Source organism: Anser cygnoides, chromosome 3 (assembly GCF_040182565.1).
Source record: "Anser cygnoides isolate HZ-2024a breed goose chromosome 3, Taihu_goose_T2T_genome, whole genome shotgun sequence".
Lineage (NCBI taxonomy): Eukaryota > Metazoa > Chordata > Aves > Anseriformes > Anatidae > Anser > Anser cygnoides.
The window spans coordinates 115,763,961-115,783,181 of record NC_089875.1 but is presented as its reverse complement, the minus strand read 5'-3'; the positions used below and the strand labels follow the sequence as shown (position 1 = coordinate 115,783,181).

At 43.2% G+C, this 19,221-nt stretch overlaps 1 protein-coding gene across 8 annotated transcripts in view; it reads right to left on the bottom strand.

The window, feature by feature from the left end:
• Positions 1 to 19,221, bottom strand: part of EVA1A (eva-1 homolog A, regulator of programmed cell death) — a 201,607-nt gene that overhangs the window by 123,587 nt on the left and 58,799 nt on the right. For 6 of the 8 annotated variants that reach the window (XM_013194549.3, XM_066995032.1, XM_048065717.2 and 3 more), the window contains one exon: positions 11,802 to 11,925. The exons of 1 other annotated variant lie outside the window; for it this stretch is intronic. In XM_013194549.3, the coding sequence (XP_013050003.1) occupies positions 11,802 to 11,925 (124 nt within the window). The remainder of the gene's footprint in view (positions 1 to 11,801; positions 11,926 to 19,221) is intronic. One more of the 8 variants, XM_048065714.2, reaches the window with a different exon arrangement.

Genomic DNA, 19,221 nt, shown 5'->3' with positions numbered 1-19,221 from the left:
TGTTGAAGAGCTGCTGCCTGTGGGCAGCCCCCGCAGGCTCAGTTCGGGAAGGACGGCATCCCGTGGGAGGGACCCCACGGGGAGCAGGGGCAGAGAGGGACTGTGAAGGAGTGGCGGAGACAAAGCGTCAAGGACTGACCGCAGCCCCATTGCCCGTTCTGCTGCACCACTGAGGGGGAGAAGGTGGAAGAGGATGGATGGGGGGAAGGCGGACTTGGTTTGCTGTTAGTTCTCACTGCTTTAGTCTGTTATTAGTGGACAATAAATTACATTAATCTCCTTTATGCTGAGTCTTTTTTGCACATGATAGTAATTGGTGTGTGATCTCCCTGTCCTTATCTCAACCTACAAGCTTTTTTTTCGTTGTATTTTCTCCCCCTGTTCTGTTGAGGAGTAAGAGAGCAGTGTTGTAGTACTCAGCTGCCTATCGGTGTGAAACTACATCCAACTATTTCACCAACGCTAGTCCTTTTTTCCTTCAACTGATCAATGAATTTGTTTAACTTTAGGCAGTGGCTAGTGTTGGTTTATGAAAGAGTACAGGGACAGCTCCCGTTCTCACACAGCCACTCCCTCCACAAGAACAGTGTTAAGAGCAGGTACATCTCCAATGTACTGTGTCACTCTTCCTACCCGCATCTCTACCTGCACCTATCAGTGCTTGAACCACTGTCAGCTAAAGCAAGTTGCTTAGGGCCATGTCCAGTCAAGTTTTTAATGTCTCCAAGGACTGAGACTACACAATCTGCTTGGGCAACCAGTTCCAGTGATCTTGTTGACCATGTGAAAGATGAGTATAGCTAGTATCTGCTAATATCTCTTCTGGGGGAATTAAAGAGATAAGTCTCCAAGAAAAGAAACATGACAGATGCCTCCAACAGCATCTGTGAACAAGCGTGCCTGTGCAACCAGACTGCCTGTGAACAGTTCAGCTTGCAGATACCCATTCAGTACCCTTCCTCATAACGTGTGACCCTCATTTCCACTTTTATATATTCTCGTTTTCCCCCATAATCAGCAAATTCCCAGGATCTGTGGTACACCTTCTATAAGAAAGAGAGAATTCTTTGAGTGCATGTAGATCTAAGTCCATCCTCCCAAAATTAAAATAGATTAGCACATCTCAGAGCAGGCAAAGGTGCCTTGGACAGCTTCCACTGACTCCCGCACTCCTCTGTGAAGAAGGCAGTTGGACTAAAAGAATGCCTTCCAGTTGGTTCTCCCCTTCATACCTTTTCCCCTCACTCATGTTCCTATATTCATTAAATCACTCATATGTTCCTATATTAATTTACTTTTCATTTCAAGTGAGCATTTGTTTTCTGAGTCGTGTCCTTTCTTACTCTTTAAAGATATAAGCAGATTCTGCCCTCTAAGTCCCCAAATGCAAATAGGTCAAAATGGATCAGAAAATCCTCACAGCTGCAACTGCCTATTGTTTGGAGCAGTGCACGTTGCTCTGGCTCCTTGCTTTTAGTTTTCTTCTGATTTCCTTTCATTTATGAGAGATGCACCTCATATCCTGAGTTTCAGGACTTCCCCTGCATCTGTGTCAACCTGCCACTAATGAGAACTTTTCATTCATGTCAGGATTTGAATAAATTCATATCAATCAAGTCAGTATTTCCTTAGGCAGGTATGGCTAAAGAAGATCTTTCCAAGACAGCTAAGATTTCTATAGTCCTCGGGTACAGACACTCCTCTGACTCCCCCAGAAGCACTTAAGCTGTGGATGATCTGGTCATTCCCTCATTTCAACATTCACAGTCTTTGTTATTTGGGCCCTTTAATTTGGAGCATAAATACGTGAGAATATCACAAACTGATATATTTTCAAATACATATCTTTTAACATCATTTAAGTTCGAACTTCCCTTTGAGAAACTTGTTTTGAAGATGCTCTAATTTAACTTTTAAAAACTAAAGTTTGCTACCCTCAATGGCATGGAGCACACCACTTACTTCTGCAGAAGCTAATCTGAAACTCAGAAAGGTGCAAAGTCGTTGACAGTCCAGAGTTATACCAAATAGGCAGTTTGCCAGCTTCAGAAGTACCCTGAAAACTCAAGACTGCTAAGTTCTGGAGGTCTGAAACTGTTTCGACAAGTAAGAAGATTGTTCTTTGTAAACGACCTTGTCAGATTCCTTTAAAATTACAAGCCTGATGCACCCATCCAATTTGCAGTGTTTAAGAGGAGCCTTTCCCCACTGTCACTTTCATTAGTCTGAAGTAGTTGTCTTTTTGTATTCTGCTCCATAAAGTCTGGCAGTGTTGCAAATTAACTGCTACATTTCATTTCCAAAGTCGAGTTCTGATGCACCTAGTTGCACTTTCCCACTGGACAGAAGTATATGGTTATCTAAAGAAGAATAGAGCATTATTGAAGTATATACACTAGGCTGTGAGATGAGAGTTAAACAAAACCCTTGGGAGCCAGGGATGAATTTAATTCTTGTCCCACTTCTCCCACTAATGAATTTTGGGCTAATTCTCTGAAGTAAGCATTCAGTCGAATGGCTTTTCTTCTGCCTGACCCTCTGCCCTGCCATTTATTAGTCCCCCTTCCAATGACTTGAGAACCTGCTGGCTAAACATCAGCAAAATGTGCCAGAAAAGCTGAGGTGACAAAGGCAGTTTAAGGCCCTATATGTTTTATATAAACGTGTAGCCAGGTACAGAAGAGAGCCTAATTAGTGCCAAAGCTGTTACTTATTGTTGCACTGTCCCACCAACCAACCAGCATGGATGTAAGTAATACCCAGCTGATTAACGTGGCTATAGATCTGGAGAGCTACACTATAGGAGGTAAAATAGAAAGCATGGTGAAAACTTTTGCTACTGCAATGAAAAGATGGAAGGGATGCACCAAGGAAAAAAATTACTTGAATATGTAAATAAAAAGACTTAATTAGTTCATCTGCTCACGGCACTTTTGTTCATCTTTTCCAGTGGTGGTGCAAATATTACTATTAAAATAGCTGGAAGGGAGAATTTAGTCTTTTATATCATAAAAAGTCTTCTCCAAATGTCAAAATAATGGTGCTAATAATTCTAACATGGGAACATTAAAAGGATAACTGATTCATACTTTTGCATAAAATCCATGGGGTTGCCTAGAGCATAAAACAAGGGAAAATGAGGCCTACTAGATTAAAAGCTGGTTTGCTGGTTTCCTAAATAATTAAACACGCAGCATTCCCTCAATGGCTTTGTCTAGGAAGGAAAAATGTAGCTAGGAGAAATGCACAGTTACCAAATCTCCCAAATTCCTGTAAGTCTCACTACCTTGGATATCTTAGCTCTTGGATATCCCAGCTCTTGGAGACATGATTAGGTGACAACCTCTGGTGCTATTTAAGTAGTCAGAAAAGCAAAAGTAACTGAGAAGAGCTTGATGTGCCAGTAGTATCATAAAAACTTGAAAATATCAGTAAATTCCTATTTTAAAAATGTATCATAAATCTGAAAACCAAATGTGGGACTGATATGGAAAAAATATTCACAATATTGGAAAGAGTTCATTACCACATGTCTATCCCAGTACTTTTCATACTTATTCTTCCCTGCATTTTTTCCATTTTTTTATTTGAGGAGAGCAACTGATTTATATTTTCTGTCCTGAATAACTCCATATACAGGACTCCCTGCAGAAGTACTGCATGAATTTACCTCTCTGTTCTGCTTCTTGCTCTGTGAGACCTACACACATGGTTTAAACTGTGGCTTCAATATAACAGATCCAGACTTCCATAAAAGTAAATGTTTGCAGCATTTCAGTTGGATTTATTAAGCATATTGTTACTGGGATATGCTTTCCTTGTCCAGTCTGCCAGAAAACTCACCAGAAAATCTTGAAATCTACCATCCAAAGCTTGACAACCTCTGTCACAATTGGACCATGCTGAGACTTGGATTTAGGGTTTTCATTCTCAAAAACCTGGGCCCTAGTTCCCCTGTGTTTAAACACCCCAAGGGCCCAGCCTTGCTTTTGTGGGGAGAAGGCTCCCAGATCACTTTGTTTCACACGTCACACCCGAAGTGCCATCCACATTGCAGCCTCCATCCTCAGCCCAGGAACGTATCACTGGTGTTAACAATACCCAAGGATGTGCTGCATCTCCTGAAACCTGTTGTGCCTCAGGGCAGAGGCTACCAGTTGCTTCTGGCAATGCCATCTACTCACCCATCTCTGCAAAGAAAAATGATAGCGTATCCTTTTCTTGTCCTTCACTGAAGATCCACAGCTTAAAAGGGTTTAAAGGGTTTTCTCATTTTTCTTTCTTTCTTTTTTTAATTTTCCACCTCAGACCTCAAAGAAAACTTGAATGCCAATGAACAAAAGACATCTGTAAAAGTCACAGCCTATGATGTATACAGTTCAGGCAGAATGGAAGCGGAGAGCCAAGAGAATGTGTCTTTCTCAGTGGTCCACATCTGGATACTGGAGACGTGACCCAGCAAACTTTATATCCACATCCTGCTCTTCACCACCTCTCTGTTCTCCTTTTTATCAGGCCTGACTGAGGAGTTTGAAAGAGAACTGGGATCTTTTATTTTTTCTTTTTTTTAACTCTCCCAGGTCAGCAGTGGTTTCTTTCTCTTTCCTCTACTCACACACCTTGGGGACAGCGACTGACAAATAACCTCAGCACTCACTGAGAACGATATCACGGGGTCCTCTTAATCCTGCTCCTGACAGTCAAATGATTGCTGTGCTACAGAGACAGGGCTATTGCACAGCCTCTGAAAATCTCCGTGCATCAATGGCTTAAAACAATAGTAATCGTTAGCATTAACGTTTCTCTGACCCAAATCGCAGGCTGATGGATCTGTCCTCTGTTATTTATAGCGTTCCTTTATTTACACCTTTTCATCACTACGGAGTTTGCTGCCTGAAGTTTTATTGCTGTCCTGGTTCCAGTTAGGACAGAGTTAAGTAGCTCATAGTAGCTGGTAGGGTGCTATGTTTTGGATTAGGATGAGAAGAGCGCTGATAACATGCTGATGTTTTAATTGTTGCAGAGCAGTGTTTACACCAGGCCAAGGACTTTTCGGCTTCTTGCTCTGTCCTGCCAGCGAGCAGGCTGGGGGTGCAGCAGGAGCTGGGAGGGGACAGACCCAGGACAGCTGACCCAAACTGGCCAAAGGGGTATTCCATACCATCTGACGTCATGCTAAACAATATATAGGGGTGGCTGGCCGGGGTGGGGGGGCCGGCTGCTCGGGAATAGGCTGGGCATCGGTCAGCGGGTGGTGAGCAATTGCATTGTGCATCACTTGTTTTCTTACACATTATTATTGTTAATACTATTACCATTATCACTATTATTATTATTATTGTTATTATTATTTTCCTGTCTTAATAAACTGTCTTTATCTCAACTCACAGGCTTCACTTTCCCGTTTCTCTCCCCCCATCCCAGAGAGGGAGGGGGGAGGGTGAGCGAACGGCTGTGTGGTGTTTAGCTGCCAGCCGGGTTAAACCACAACAATTGCCCTTATAAATTTCCCCTCCCTGCACCACCTTAACAGTTTTGAACTAATACAGATAAGCGAGAGCAAGCTGATGAATGCAGGAGGTAAAAGACCTATTTTACTGCCTCAGTGGCTGGGCCAGAAGGATGTGCCATTTTAACAGCTCACACTCCGCCGCGCTGCTTTAGAAAGCCTGGCCCACCAAAAAGCCATGCAGCGAACAATACAGTGAACTTCTCCTGCCACCAATAAAGCTGTCTTATGAAGGAGATTAATGCTTTTCTGAAAGGGTTGATAACTACTGAATTACCAATCTATCCCAGCACTAAAATCAATCACCAGTGTTAAAGGGACCAGGGATATATTCAGGTCCCTCTTTGCTCTCATCTGCACTTTCTACAAAGACTGTCTTTCCATGGCCTGCTGTTCTTGCTCACAGCATTTACAAATTCTGCTCAGGGAGTGAAAGCTTAAAGGATGTGTAACAAGACCAGGCTTTTCAGGCAGCATTCACCAAATTTAACAGAAAAGATGTAATCCTCAGCCCAGAAAAGTCAGTGGCAAAGCTCGCACTGAAGTCAGTATTATAGGAACAGATCACACAGAAATTAAAAGGCACACAAGATGCATTCACTGCAATCCTAGGTCTTCCTTCCATAATGCCCTTCCCAGACTTTTTAGTTAATCCATTTGATAGGTGAGAGCAGACCCAACCAATTCCCCAAGATATAAAAGGCAGCTTCAACTTCACCAGCAACTGGGAATCACCACTATGGTGAATGACTCTTTGCAATTCTTTGATAGCTGCAAAGCTCTGCCGCAAGTAATGCAATTCTGCTGTTTATAAAGGTTTTGAAGTACCACTGACAGAAAAAAATAAAATAAAAAATAAAAAAAAGCACATCCTCGCCAAAAGGCAGCTACTTCTGGGACACAGTACAGCAGCTACATCACCATCTGATAGGCTGCAAACTTGAAGACAACTTTTTTATCAGAAGAAGATCTCATTAGAATTAATTTCTAATTGATTTCAAAATTCAATTGCCTTCTAATTAGAATTGACTAGTGCTGTTAAGAAAAATAGAGTTATCTGAGTAAAATTTTGGCAAGAACATCAGGATGGGCATTCCCAAGTTTGAAACACAGTCATTGCAGTTCACAAGAATTAACTGGACTTCTTAAATTAGAATTAAATCTATGGCTTAGAGAATAAATGCCTGCTCTGTTATAAACGTTTGCCCAGGTCAATTTTCAGCACAAAAGTTTCCTCATAAATCAAAGCTACAGGCCCTGAACTAGAACAAAATGACCTCCCCTCAAGCCCTTTCCTCCTCCTACCCCATAAAAACTTTTGGCACTTTACCCTTTGCCAACAAATGCAGGCTTCCCAGATGCATTTCTCAGAGCCTTGTGCCTTTCACAAATATGTTCTTGTATTGTTACAGAGGGATTTGAGCTGCAATTGGAGACCAGGTCACGATCCAGGCTTTCTGAAACTTCAAAAGGTTTTAGGCTTGTATTTGTGAATAGAAGGGAGAGCAGCAAAGCTTGGATTTACACTTTGCTACATGACAATGAACATGGGGAGGCCTCACACCTACCGGCCTCCCATTATCACACCCAGCTGCGCCACTCAGCGTTTTAAAATGAAATAAAAACAATAATAACTAAAAATAAATAAATAAATGGATGGAGGGTCTGTCTACCAGATTCCTTGAAGTCATAAGCTAAAATATTAACTGCCTGGTAGGAAAGAGGGAAATGTCACTAGAGCATCACATTCAGAGCTGAGAAGGGGACAGCGCATCCAGGACAATGTGGCAGTGGCATCTCTTGGGTGCAAAGGAGACCAGGAAAAGGTAACATGCAGGGCACTCAGAGGGGAAGTCACAAAAGCAGGGTTGAAGCCCTCTCTTCTCTCAATAGTATTGCCAGTGAATGGCCACCCAAACAGATCTCATCCTAAATAATCCTTTAGCAGAGACAAGCAAGCATTTATGTCTTCATTTTGTCCAGGAGCACTAACACTTTTGAAATAGAAAGCCAAAAAGAAACAACCACAAAAGCCACCATGGGCAAACAGATGCTCTGCAGGGACAGTTCGATCCCTGCTCCTGCAATAGCCAGAGCAGCAACCAACCTGGTAAAATGCTGCAATGGCATGGTTTGGGCAGCCCCAATGAGTCTCTTCCCAGCCAGGGTCAGATCTCGCAGCCCCTCTGGAAAGTCAGGCACACAGCAAATATTTCCTAGCTTACAACAACACACGATCTGTCTCTGAAGTAGGGGGATGAACAAGCACTGAATTGTTTAAATAATATTGGTGAATCCAGATTTCAGTTAGAGGGAATTCATGTTAGACCAATTAAATAGTATGTCAATTCCCTCTAATTATATGTTCCTGCAGCCTGCCCTGTAATTATACTTAATGGGTCTAAATCAAATCAGCATGTTACCTGAGAAATAATTGGATTTGTGTGCAATTTTTTAATGATCCTGAAAGGTACCCTGGAGAATGAAATCCTCTGTGTGCTCAGGGCCTGATCCTAGGCTTTGGTGTGTTTTGGACATAGATCTCAGGCTGCCTCAGCCCTGATAAATTAAATGTGCCAATTCTCTGGCACTGAGGCCAACTGGCATGGAAGAGCCTGCAGCCATTCTCACGAACTTTGTTAGCCTCTAAAACAGGGTGGCCACATCCAGACTTTCTATTGGAAACCATTCCTGGCCAGCGCTAAATCCCAGACTGGGCCTGGGAGTTGCTCGGGTTGGCCTGCTTGGCCTGTCCCTCAACAGAGGTGTAATAACATGAGTGATGGAAATCCTGTGCCCACAGCAGCTCTCTGGCACGCTTTGAGGATCTGTCGACAATAGCAAAGAACAGCTTCAGGTTTCACTGCCGGCAGTGACATCTGCCAACCTTGTCCTGCAGGGACTCCTTGGGAGGGCTCTGTTGGGCCTGTAGGTACCGGGATGATTTACAAAGGTGCCTCCAAGTTTAAAGGCACAAGTCATAACTGTGCCCTGCTGAGACCTGTACTGTACTTATGAGCATCTTCCCAAAACGCTGGTGCATATTCAAAACTAAGGCCCACATGCATTGGGAAAAGAAACAAAAAGCTAGGCCCCTATATACTTTGTTGAACCTTGGCCCTCAAGCCACATAGAAGCAATAAATAAGTCTCCCTTACCCCAAGCTGCCGGGATTTTATTGATCATTTCTGATCTCATTAACGATTCTGTACCTTAGAGTTAAAAGTATACATACACAGAGTGTATTTATTTACAAGCAGAGAGAATACACAGGACTGCCAAACTTCTGCCATTTAAAAGCAGTCCCAGGTACATATCTGAGTCCTGTACATGCAGATAAGTGCTCCCTAGACTCCAAATCCAGCCACTGGATCACAGGGGACCAGAATTAGCTCAACACTTCCCAAAAACACACAAGCTATTGAATTTCTTACTGCTTCTGGTTAAGCGAGCACCGCTTAAAGTTTCCACCACTTGGAAAGCAGTCTTCACCATTTGGAAAATGTAGGGCTTTCAGTTTCGGCATGATATACTGTTCATCTCCTTGAAATTCTGCCCATGAGGAACCAAAATAGCACCTTGCCTTGTGAATGAACCCCATACAGCCAGTGAGCACTGAAAACATTAAATTTCAAATGCAATGTAATGTCAGAGAGGCAAAACTGCAGTGACAGTGGCTGGAGGGGATAACTGCATCATCTAGTTATTCTTCAGCAAAAGTACAAGTAAAGGCCACTAACTTCAATTTTGCTTCCTTTCAAGAAAGACTTTCTTTTCAGGTAACTGAATCTATTTTGGGGCCTTTCAAGGCTCCAGCATGAATCTGAAACTGGGAGGGCTTGGGCATCCTTTATTTATATTAAAGATGTTCTGTCCAAACTCTGAAGGCCTCTTCCCAAAGTGCTTTTCATACCTGTATACAGGAAAACTCCCGTTCCTTCTACCTAGGTGGGCACTTAGCCATGGTTCAGTAGCACCACATCGGGCTCCCTCAATAGGCAAAGAAAACAGACAAATATATTTAGAGGACAATTCAGACCGTAAGTGGCTTCTTATTAGAGCACTTCAGTCATGTATACTGTTAAGAATGACAAAGCCAGGAACAGAGGCATAGTCCAAAAAATTGCACACATCTTTTGATAAAATAATGGATCAAAGCATGGATCAAAGCAGGCAGTGAGCTCCTGAAAATGACCCTCAGGTAGTCTTCAGTTACAGTTATGGGTGCTCAGACTTTCTGGAGCAACGCTTCATGGGACCACAGCTTTGGGGATCAATTCTTAAGCATGAAGACCTTCCACTGAATTCATTAATAACTCATAAACAATACTCAAGTACTCAATGCTCAAAAGAGACAACCAAAATTTCTCAGAGTCCTGTATTTTGCATTCTGTGGATCCATCCTCACCAGTCTTTTCATTAACATTCTCCTAACAGAAGGGTGAAAAGACATGATTATCAGACTCAAACAAGCATTAGGCTCTTTTTCTGAGACTTAAAATTAAAGCATTGAATCATCAAGGAAAGGTTGAATGTGTCCTGGTATCTCTGTGCAAGGCTAATCCTCACATATTTCAAACCTTGTTATTAATCCACTGGGTTCTGATTAAAAGTTTGCTCAGTGAATAACAGTTTCTGTCAGGTTACCCAGTTTTACCCTACCCTGGAGCTGTCTGAAAAAAAAAAAATGTCTTGGGGAAATGTTTTCAAGCAACTTCCCCTGCTCTCTTTCAGGAAAATCACTTACCCAGCACACACACAAACTCCTTCTTTTCTAGCATAGCTGTAATTAGCAAAGAATGCCAAGCCATAAATATTTATGCACAGATGGGATCCTGAAGTGCCTTCAGAAGTTCAGCACGGGCCTCAATAGTCAGATTTCTCAAGTGAGCTTTGATATAAAACCTCCAAGTTTATGAGGACTTGTCAGAACACCCTGCTAATCGCTCCTGCTTCACAGAGATGCGCTTCTCAACTAACGAGGGATGTTCCAATCACTCATGAAAACCCCACAGTAAGTGCAGGTGCTTCATTACCTACTTTTCATTTGAATTCCTCACAGATCCTGCCAGATCCCTTCATTTCATTAGCACAGGTCTCTACGTGCTGGGGCAAAAAGTCTTCTCTGCAGCTCAGTTTTTGGATGTTTTTGCTGTTGTTTCAAACCCTTTCAGAAATCAGGTATGTTTTTCTTCCCTGTGCAAACTTTTTTATTTTATATATATTTTTCCCCCTAGAATTTTGCCAATGAGATGCTGGAACCATGTTATTTATGTCGTCAAAAGGGCTTGGTCTGAAATGTCTGGATTAATAATAGTGTCAGGGTCTATTCTCTGTATGAAATCAGTTGCCACTCTTTGGCCACCAATAGACCTGATCTGTCTCCAAACTAATGTGCCTGCTTCCAAATTGCTCAAGGAATCACGCTGAATCTCCCAGCAGAGCCAGGAATTGGCTAAGAGACTGTTGGTTGTCCCGATCCAAAACCACGCTCCTCTGCAGCATGCACAATTGTACTCCCAGTACCCAGGCACTGACCCCATTTAATTTAAACACAGCTAATGAGATCCCACAAAATACAGTTTGATGTCACCCAGCCTGATCTGGAAGCAATTAAAAGCTGGATTGTGGCATGGTGTGGGCAGGTGAGTTTCTCATTGCTCAGCTCTCTTAACTGTCTGCCTCAGGCACCTGAATCCAAAATTTTCACCCACCCAGGCTGTCACTACACTGCCATGGGCAGGCAGAGAGGGGACAAGTCCCAGTGGGACAGGAGGGGCATCCCAGATTGCAGAATGGTTTGGGTTGGAGGGGACCTTAAAGCCCATCCAGTTCCAGCCCCCTGCCATGGGCAGGGACACCTCCCACCAGCCCAGGCTGCCCCCAGCCCCATCCAGCCCGGCCTTGGGCACTGCCAGGGATGGGGCACCCACAGCTCCTCGGGGCAGCCTGCTCCTATGCCTGGAACTGGATAGGAGCTGAAGCAACCCCCTCACTGCCAACAGCGTTGCAGGGCAGCATGAGCTAAGGCTTGGCAAAGGCTTCCACTGGCACCTGCAAAAACAATCTGCTCCGCGGGCTGCCAGCAGGATGGGAAGAGATGAAGCAGCAGCATAAGAGCAGTGCAGCAAGTGAGGGGGAGAGGGGAAACGCGCTGCACCCAGGGGTTATGTTACACTGAAAATAAAGGTGGAAGGGAACAAAAAGTCCCAGAAGGTCTCGCTGGAAAGGATCAAGCACAAAATTGTTTTGGTCTCGCCAGAGCAAACAGATTTGATGGAGAGATACTCACTTGGCCTGCACTTGTACCACACGAGGAGGTATTTGCCGGTTCCAGGGCACGGATCTGCGCCAAACAGCCGGCTATTGACAAGGAACTGGCAGCTCCGTCTGTCCTGGCACTCGTCCAGCATCTTCTGCAGCACGGGATGCACACAGATGCGCACAAGAGACAGAAAAACGAAAGCACTTCAGTATCTCCCAAAAGGATTGTCAAATGCAGACAAGCTGGAGAAGGGCATGGCAATCCCTGCCTCCTTAACTGGCTCCAGCAATAATTATATTACCCAGCTTAACGTGATGGGTACTGAAGGAACCATGCGATAAAAGAGAGGAGTAAAGCTTGCACTGTTTTAATGAGTGTCATTTCTTTTCCTTTCATGCATGCAAAAGGAGGGCTTTGCATTGGGCCGGTCACAGAGATTTTGAAACATTCGCATGCAATTTAATTGTAGTATAAGGCAGTACCAGCAGCATGTCCCAGGAAAAGCCTTGACAATTAAAAACAGAGGCCCAAGCTCTGCCCACGCTGTTCTGCTTTAGATTCCTCTAGAGAATCACAGTTTCAACCACAGGTTTCAAAGGAGCTCTCTTCTTGGTTATATGAAAGTTTTGGCAATAGCTGGTATTCCAATAATTAGTCGTTGTGGTGGGAATGCTGTTACATAGCCAACTTATTCAGTTTTTAATAAGGCTCGCTCCTCTTCCCCATGCCTTTTGCTTTCCTTTTAGCTCAACTCAGCAAGGGTCTGTGGGTCGGAGGTCCTCCCACCACCCGTATTTTGGGCCCTGGTCCCGTTTTTTCACACTGCTTTTCCTCTGGCTCTTGCTTCCCACTTGCCCATTCATAACACTCATAAAAACTCTGTCTCAGAATCCACAGGGGCAAGACATTCTGTCTCCTGCTAGAAAATAGCTTCATTAAGAAAGATTAATGATATTTTTTAACCCTATGATCCTCTAGAGCAGAAGTGTGGGGAGGGAATATTGTTAAGTGGGGCAGTAATTAAGTTTTAAATTCAGCTGGATGACTTAGGTATACTCCTGTAGAGCCCCTACAGCGCTAAAATTACCATAATGTTTGCCTGACACACATGAACCTGTCAGAGCGTTTTGAGACCGCAGAGCGAGGTAATCCAGCAGCCTCACTAAGTCCCTGCAATACAGAGCAGTGAATTCCAGTCCCAAAACAATTAATTTTTCACTTGCAAGGAGTCGCTGGAAAATCCTCTCTCAGAAACTCCCTCAGATGCCTCCCTATTTCCCTTTCTTGTACCCACCTCAATGTTTGGACTTTCCCACAATCTCATCCCTGTGCCATTTACATAAAGGCCACCGCATGCCACCCAAATTTCTATCTGCCTCAGTGACTATCTATTTTTGAGTTCTCCCTGAACATAATATATATTATCTTTAGCATTATAGCTCTGAATGTCACCCTCTGAACAACAGCTGCTCCAGTTTCAAGTGCAATTTGGAATTGCCCCATTCCACGGTTCCTTGCAACTTCCTAAAGCTTTCACCTTCGGGACTGACACATGCAAGATTTTGTGCCTGCCTCAAGTCTGACCTTTATTTTAAAGTTGAAACCAAGATGATTCAGGCCTTTCCTAGAGAGCAGAGAACATGTGCTGTTGTTTTCCACTCACAAATTTAATAAAATGCAAGCATCTCATTCCAAAATACAGGGCTTACAATGGAAAGGCCAAAAGTGATCAGTGTGGGAGGTGCCTGGGAGCATTAGCCGTAGCTTGACCACCATGTTAGAATGCATAAAAGCAGCATATTCTTTCCTCTAGGCTCATAGGGTTGACTGTTCACTCAGCATATGGAATTTAATTTAATACAAAAGCCAATGAGTTGCAAAAGAATTCAAGTAAGACCTCTATGCAGACACCTCTTTTGATGTCACAAGGCAAGGAACAATTGGAGCAATTCTTGAGTGCTTTATATACGGCGAGAAATCCTCTCCAAATCACTGGGGACCCGGAAGGATTTGCTCATACCACACAGCCATGACTGCATTTACACCTAGGCAGTGCTATGAATATGTAGCAAAAGGAAGGAAGGAACACCCTGAAAGTTTTCTTTCCCACAGGGAAGCTTTCTCTCCTCAAAGGCAGCAGAGCAGACTCAGGTTTTTGGTCAGCAAACCTCTTCACACTGCATGGCTGGGATTTTCAAAAGACTTCAACATTACGTAGTAGGTGCCACTAAAACCAGTGAGAATACCACCCTGGATTTCATCAGAGACTGAGGCCAACAAGAAGTCTCTTTGCAAATTTCGTCTCAAATGCCTAAGCAGCATTTGTTCCTCTTTAATCAGAGAGAAAGAGAGAAAGAGAAAGTGAGAAAGAGAGAAAGTGAGAGAAAAGAGGAAAGAAAAGAGAAGGAAGGAAGGAAGGAAGGAAGGAAGGAAGGAAGGAAGGAAGGAAGGAAGGAAGGAAGGAAGGAAGGAAGGAAGGAAGGAAGGAAGGAAGGAAGGAAGGAAGGAAAAGGAAAAGAAATCAAAAACCAAGTTACACCAGCCTTACTGTTAACTTGAAAACTGGTGTATATAATTTTCACCTATCCTGGCATACACAGAAAACTTCTTCCCCATTGCTTTCGTCAGTCTGTGCTGCATAGCACCATCTTCTTAAACACCACGCAACACAGCGACCCTGAAGAACATGTGTGAAAAGGTGAGACTCACACTAGCTTGCAAACCAAGACTTTTAGCTTTCTGGTCCTACTCGCAGAATCACACTTCCAGGCAAGATCAGAGCTTTAGCAGATACCAGATATCATTTCTGAAGTATTTGCAGCTGATCAGCCAGGTTGACACCAGGAAGGCTGTGGGTTTTCTTGGTAGTGAATGTCCTGAGCTCACATGGGTGTGATGAATGGCTGGAAAAATTTAGGCAATTTATTCTTTTCTCACTGTCAGTTGTAAAAATGGGAAAACACAACCACAAAAACAAACCAATAAAAAGAGGCCCATGAGCAAACTGATCTTGCATAGAAGAAGTTATAGACACACAAAATTGTCCCTAACTAGTATATACAATCATCTGTTTGTGTCAATGTCATCTGGTAGGCCCCCAAGTAACATAAAATAAAGTCACGTTGGATGTTATGTTATAAAAATCACTCCAACGGGAGAAGGTGGAGGAGGAATTTCTGTCTGGCATGAGAGAGGAGGGAAGACACATTAATTGCGTTGTGCCATTTTATAATTACATTTCAGTGGTAAATCAAGCCTGAGGGCTGACAGCCAGTGCTCAGGAGGGAAGCTGTGGCTGTTTAAGCCCATTCCATCCTATGGCTCGTGACTGAGCTAAGAATCTGCAAGATTTAGAAGAGATAAGAGAAAAAGAAATGTGAATTCAAGTAAAACAAACACTAATCTAACCCCTGTGATTTATGCCCTGGATTAATCTCACTGCAGTGACCCGGGTCTTAAAGCAAGGGCAGCCTCAAGCTCAAAACCACGTCTTCCTAGTGGGCATTGCAGATGAAACACATTTCTCGTGCTCATACTGTTGTGCTCGTTAGCTAAGTAATTTCTTGTGCTTATTAGATAACAACCTTTTAAATCTGGGACTGGATAGGAACTCTGCAACAAGGCTGTCCTCAGCCATTCCCAAGGGTGCATTCATTTTTATTCTGTCTCTTCAAATCACTCAAGAAGTGCTTCCCCTACGCACTTAAAATAAACCACAACTGAGCTTAACACCCAAGGCAATTAAGCTTATCTCAGTTCTTAGTGCCTTGTAGTAGTTCATAGATTTAACACGCAGAGGGTGAAACTTTGGACCCATAGCAGCCAATAGTGAAACTCAATGGGAGCTGGGATTTTGCCAGAGGGCTGCTCTCTGTACAGCCTCCATCATCAAAGAACATAAGGATGACTTCAGGGCATGTCAGTCAGGCATGAAATTACACAGAGAAACCCTACTAAATGATTGCCCAAATTGTATGTTGCTGAGCAGAGTAATTCAGGGAGCAAGCTGCATGAGTGGATCAGAGCTGTGTGCAGTCAAATGAAGATAGGCAGAGATTTGTATGAAGAATTCTACACAAGAAGATACCAGTAAATATATATATATATATATATATATATATCATTAAGCATTTTTAGGTCACATTCAGTCCAGGTATTACTATTATGGTGGAGTTATACCAACACTTATATTGGTGCACCTCTGTGAGTATTGCAATAAGAAGAAATAAATGCAACAAACAAGGTAGCATTAGTTCTCCCTAAAAAGCCACACAGCACGATGCATTTGTGATTGCTTTATATCTCATTTTATTTGAATTTTGATACGGTTCTATATAACCCTGTGTATTGATATTATCTTAAAACATACTACAAACTTAGCACTTTTAAGTTGCAAACTTATTTACAGGTCCTTCTAATTATCTGCAGATTGCACATTCATCTCTATTCATGTGTGTGAATTATTAAAGTCCATAGAGCAAGAAGATTTTTGAAGGATCAGGAACAAGGAAGGAACGAGTACACGAGGAAGTGAAATCCATGTTGATGATATACAGGTTACATGCCTGTGGCTTTATCAAGCAATTTCCCAGCCTGCTCCACCGGAAAGTAATTCAGTTTTGCCCAAATTACCACATTCAATCTGTGCATCAAATGAAGAAGAGAACAAAGGCCCTGAATCTTGACCACTGACCTATGGGTGGTTTTAGTGCTCTGCTAGCTATTTCTTATCACTCTTACATGGGAGCTTACATGCGAGTCAGCAGAAAGGAACTATGCCCACACGTTTGGTGACTTACTCTAACACACCAGACTGTGAAATACAGCTGAAAATTGGACACAAATTCCTTTCCACCAGCTCAGCTGTGGCAATAGTAAACACCAACAAGGGCAGTAGGACAGGAAGCAGCGGGGTTGAGACGGTAAAAGGCAACCTCAAGATTCACCAGATTTCCTCTGGTAGAGCCTTGAAAGAGCCCAGAGACAGCAATTCACAAGGAGTAGGACTATGCTCAGCAGATGAAGGACCTGATAAAAACTGCATTACAAATATTGCCTAATTAACCATTACCTACATTTCCTAACAGTGGGAAACTTAATCTATATGTGGGGTCAACTTCAAAGGGAGAGGAGGTCTAAGCTGAAGAAATACAAAAGGATGCATAACCAAAAGTCATGGGATTAAAGAAAGTGAAAGCTTAAAACAGAGTGGAGAAAAATCATTGAGAGCAAATCATTACACTGTCAAGCAGGGTCTTAGTAGCAATGATGGAAGCTCCGTGACTTGGAAAGTTTAAATTTAGAGTAAACAAAGCATTAGGAGGCTTACACCCCAGGCAGCAGTCCTGCCTCATCAGGGAGACAGGCTGCATCGGCCACCTCTGCCTCCAGTGTCCCTCCTTCTGCGGCACATAATCACGCTGCTCTGACGAGCTATTTCAGTCAAGCCAAAGATTTCAAAGATACAGCAATTTAGAGATTATCTATGACCTCTGCATCAAGCTTGTCTTCTATTTGCAAATAATTAGCTGGGGGGGATGCTTGCCAGACAGTTGTATTTCAGCCAGTGTAAGCTTCATGAATGAAGCTTCACTCATTCTGTGATTTTTAAGAGCAACTTTGGCACTGCATTAACTTCTTCCGGACCCTTAACTCACTGCTCATGAGCCTCTGTGAAACAATCAGCATAGTCTGATGAAGAGTTGCCCAAACTGCTCTTTAATTCTGGTATTTCTGAAACTGAAAATTTCCTTTTTCAGATTGTCTGTAAGTCCTGGAGATCTTCTAATGTGCAAAATAAGTAGTAACCCTGGGTTTTCCTCCCAGCGGTACTGATGACCATGTGGTCTGGTGTAAATTATTCTTCTATTCTGTTACATTTCCCCCTCTTTCCCTTTGACCAGCATCATCTTATAGATTCAGAGACATGGGGAAGGGCCCTTTCTCTGAGTCTGTGTAGTGCCATTACAGCAGGACCCTAATTCCTGTTAAGGACTCTTAGGGCTGTTACATCCATGGGACTGTACCATGTCCTGGGACAGGGCATGACCAGTAACCACCATCCTTGACCTTCCGAAAAAGCCAGAGCAGTTGAATCATTTTCCTCTGCTTTGTATTTCACTTTGCCACACTGTTAAGCCAGAATGTTGGGGGAAAACAAAACCCTCTTCAGTAACACACACGCCTTCCAGCTCCATCACTTCACGACCAATAACTGGCCCATGCTTTGGAAGTCATGCAGCTACTGGGAAGTTTATCTCATCTGTTCATCACCAAAGAGGTCAGCTCCCCTTTGATTTCTATAACAGAAACCTCCTTATCCTTTAAAAAAGAAGGGGGGAAGAAGGGCTCGGGGAGTCTCGTGGTTAGCACGCAAGGAATCTGCCCCCTTTCGTAGGGCTGCCTCACAGGCTGCTAGAGTGACAGTGGGAGATGGTGGCAGCAAAGGTGTCGTGTGTCTCGCTTAAAGCACAAAAGGAAATACCACATCAGCAGCACTAGTGATTCTTGTCACCAGCAGCTGGTTGTCCTGGAGAGTGTTGAAAGAGACCCAGGCCACAGGCTGTGCCTAAGCTCCCTCCCCAGCCCCCTTAATTTTTCTAACAAGATGCAGGGCTCTGCTCCAGAGCACCTTCTAAGCACAGCCCTCTCGGAGACACAAGTTGCACGGTAAAACGTTGCCCTCTGAAAGGGCAGTTTCCTGCTGATTCCAGGACATGTATCTGTGAAGGCAGAAGCTAACTTTCAATGTCTCTGATAAATATCTGGGAGCTGAAACACAACAGAAAAGTACATCTCCAGGGCTTTTTACTTTCCTTCTCAATAAGCTTTGCTCCAGGGCTTTCTATTTTCCTTCTACATAAGCTTAGGTTGTACTTTTATGATAATTTACCAAAACGAAAATTTTGCAGATAATCTGCTGCAAAGTGTAATCTAGTTTTCTGGTAATAAGCAATAATTTTAAGCCATTCATTAAACATTCTCCCTGAGTTGTGTATTGCTGAAATCCAGGATATATGGATCCAGGAATGAGAAGCTGTGGAAAGCTTTATAAACAAGGCACTCCCAACCTCCTCCTCTTCAGGTGAGCAGCTTCAAATATACCTTCAAACATACCTGTGCCCTGTGTATGTTTGCTGGCACAAGTTGTGTTTAGGTATCTCACCAAACAGATTCACTTATCGGTAGGCACTTATCAGCAGACAATGCAGAATGCAGAGCAGTAACACTCCTGTTTCTTCTCTGTGCCAACATTTTTGTGTTTGTCTGAATAAACATAACTGCCACTGTATCTGTTTATTAGCTTCCAGATTTACACAAAAGGCAAGATCTCATAGGAGCCCCATAGAATTAATCTATGGGCCAGATGCCCCCATGGAAGCAAAGTGCAAATATGTGTGGTAGTGTGATAGATGAGAGAACCACACATCTCCAAATCTCCTTGGAA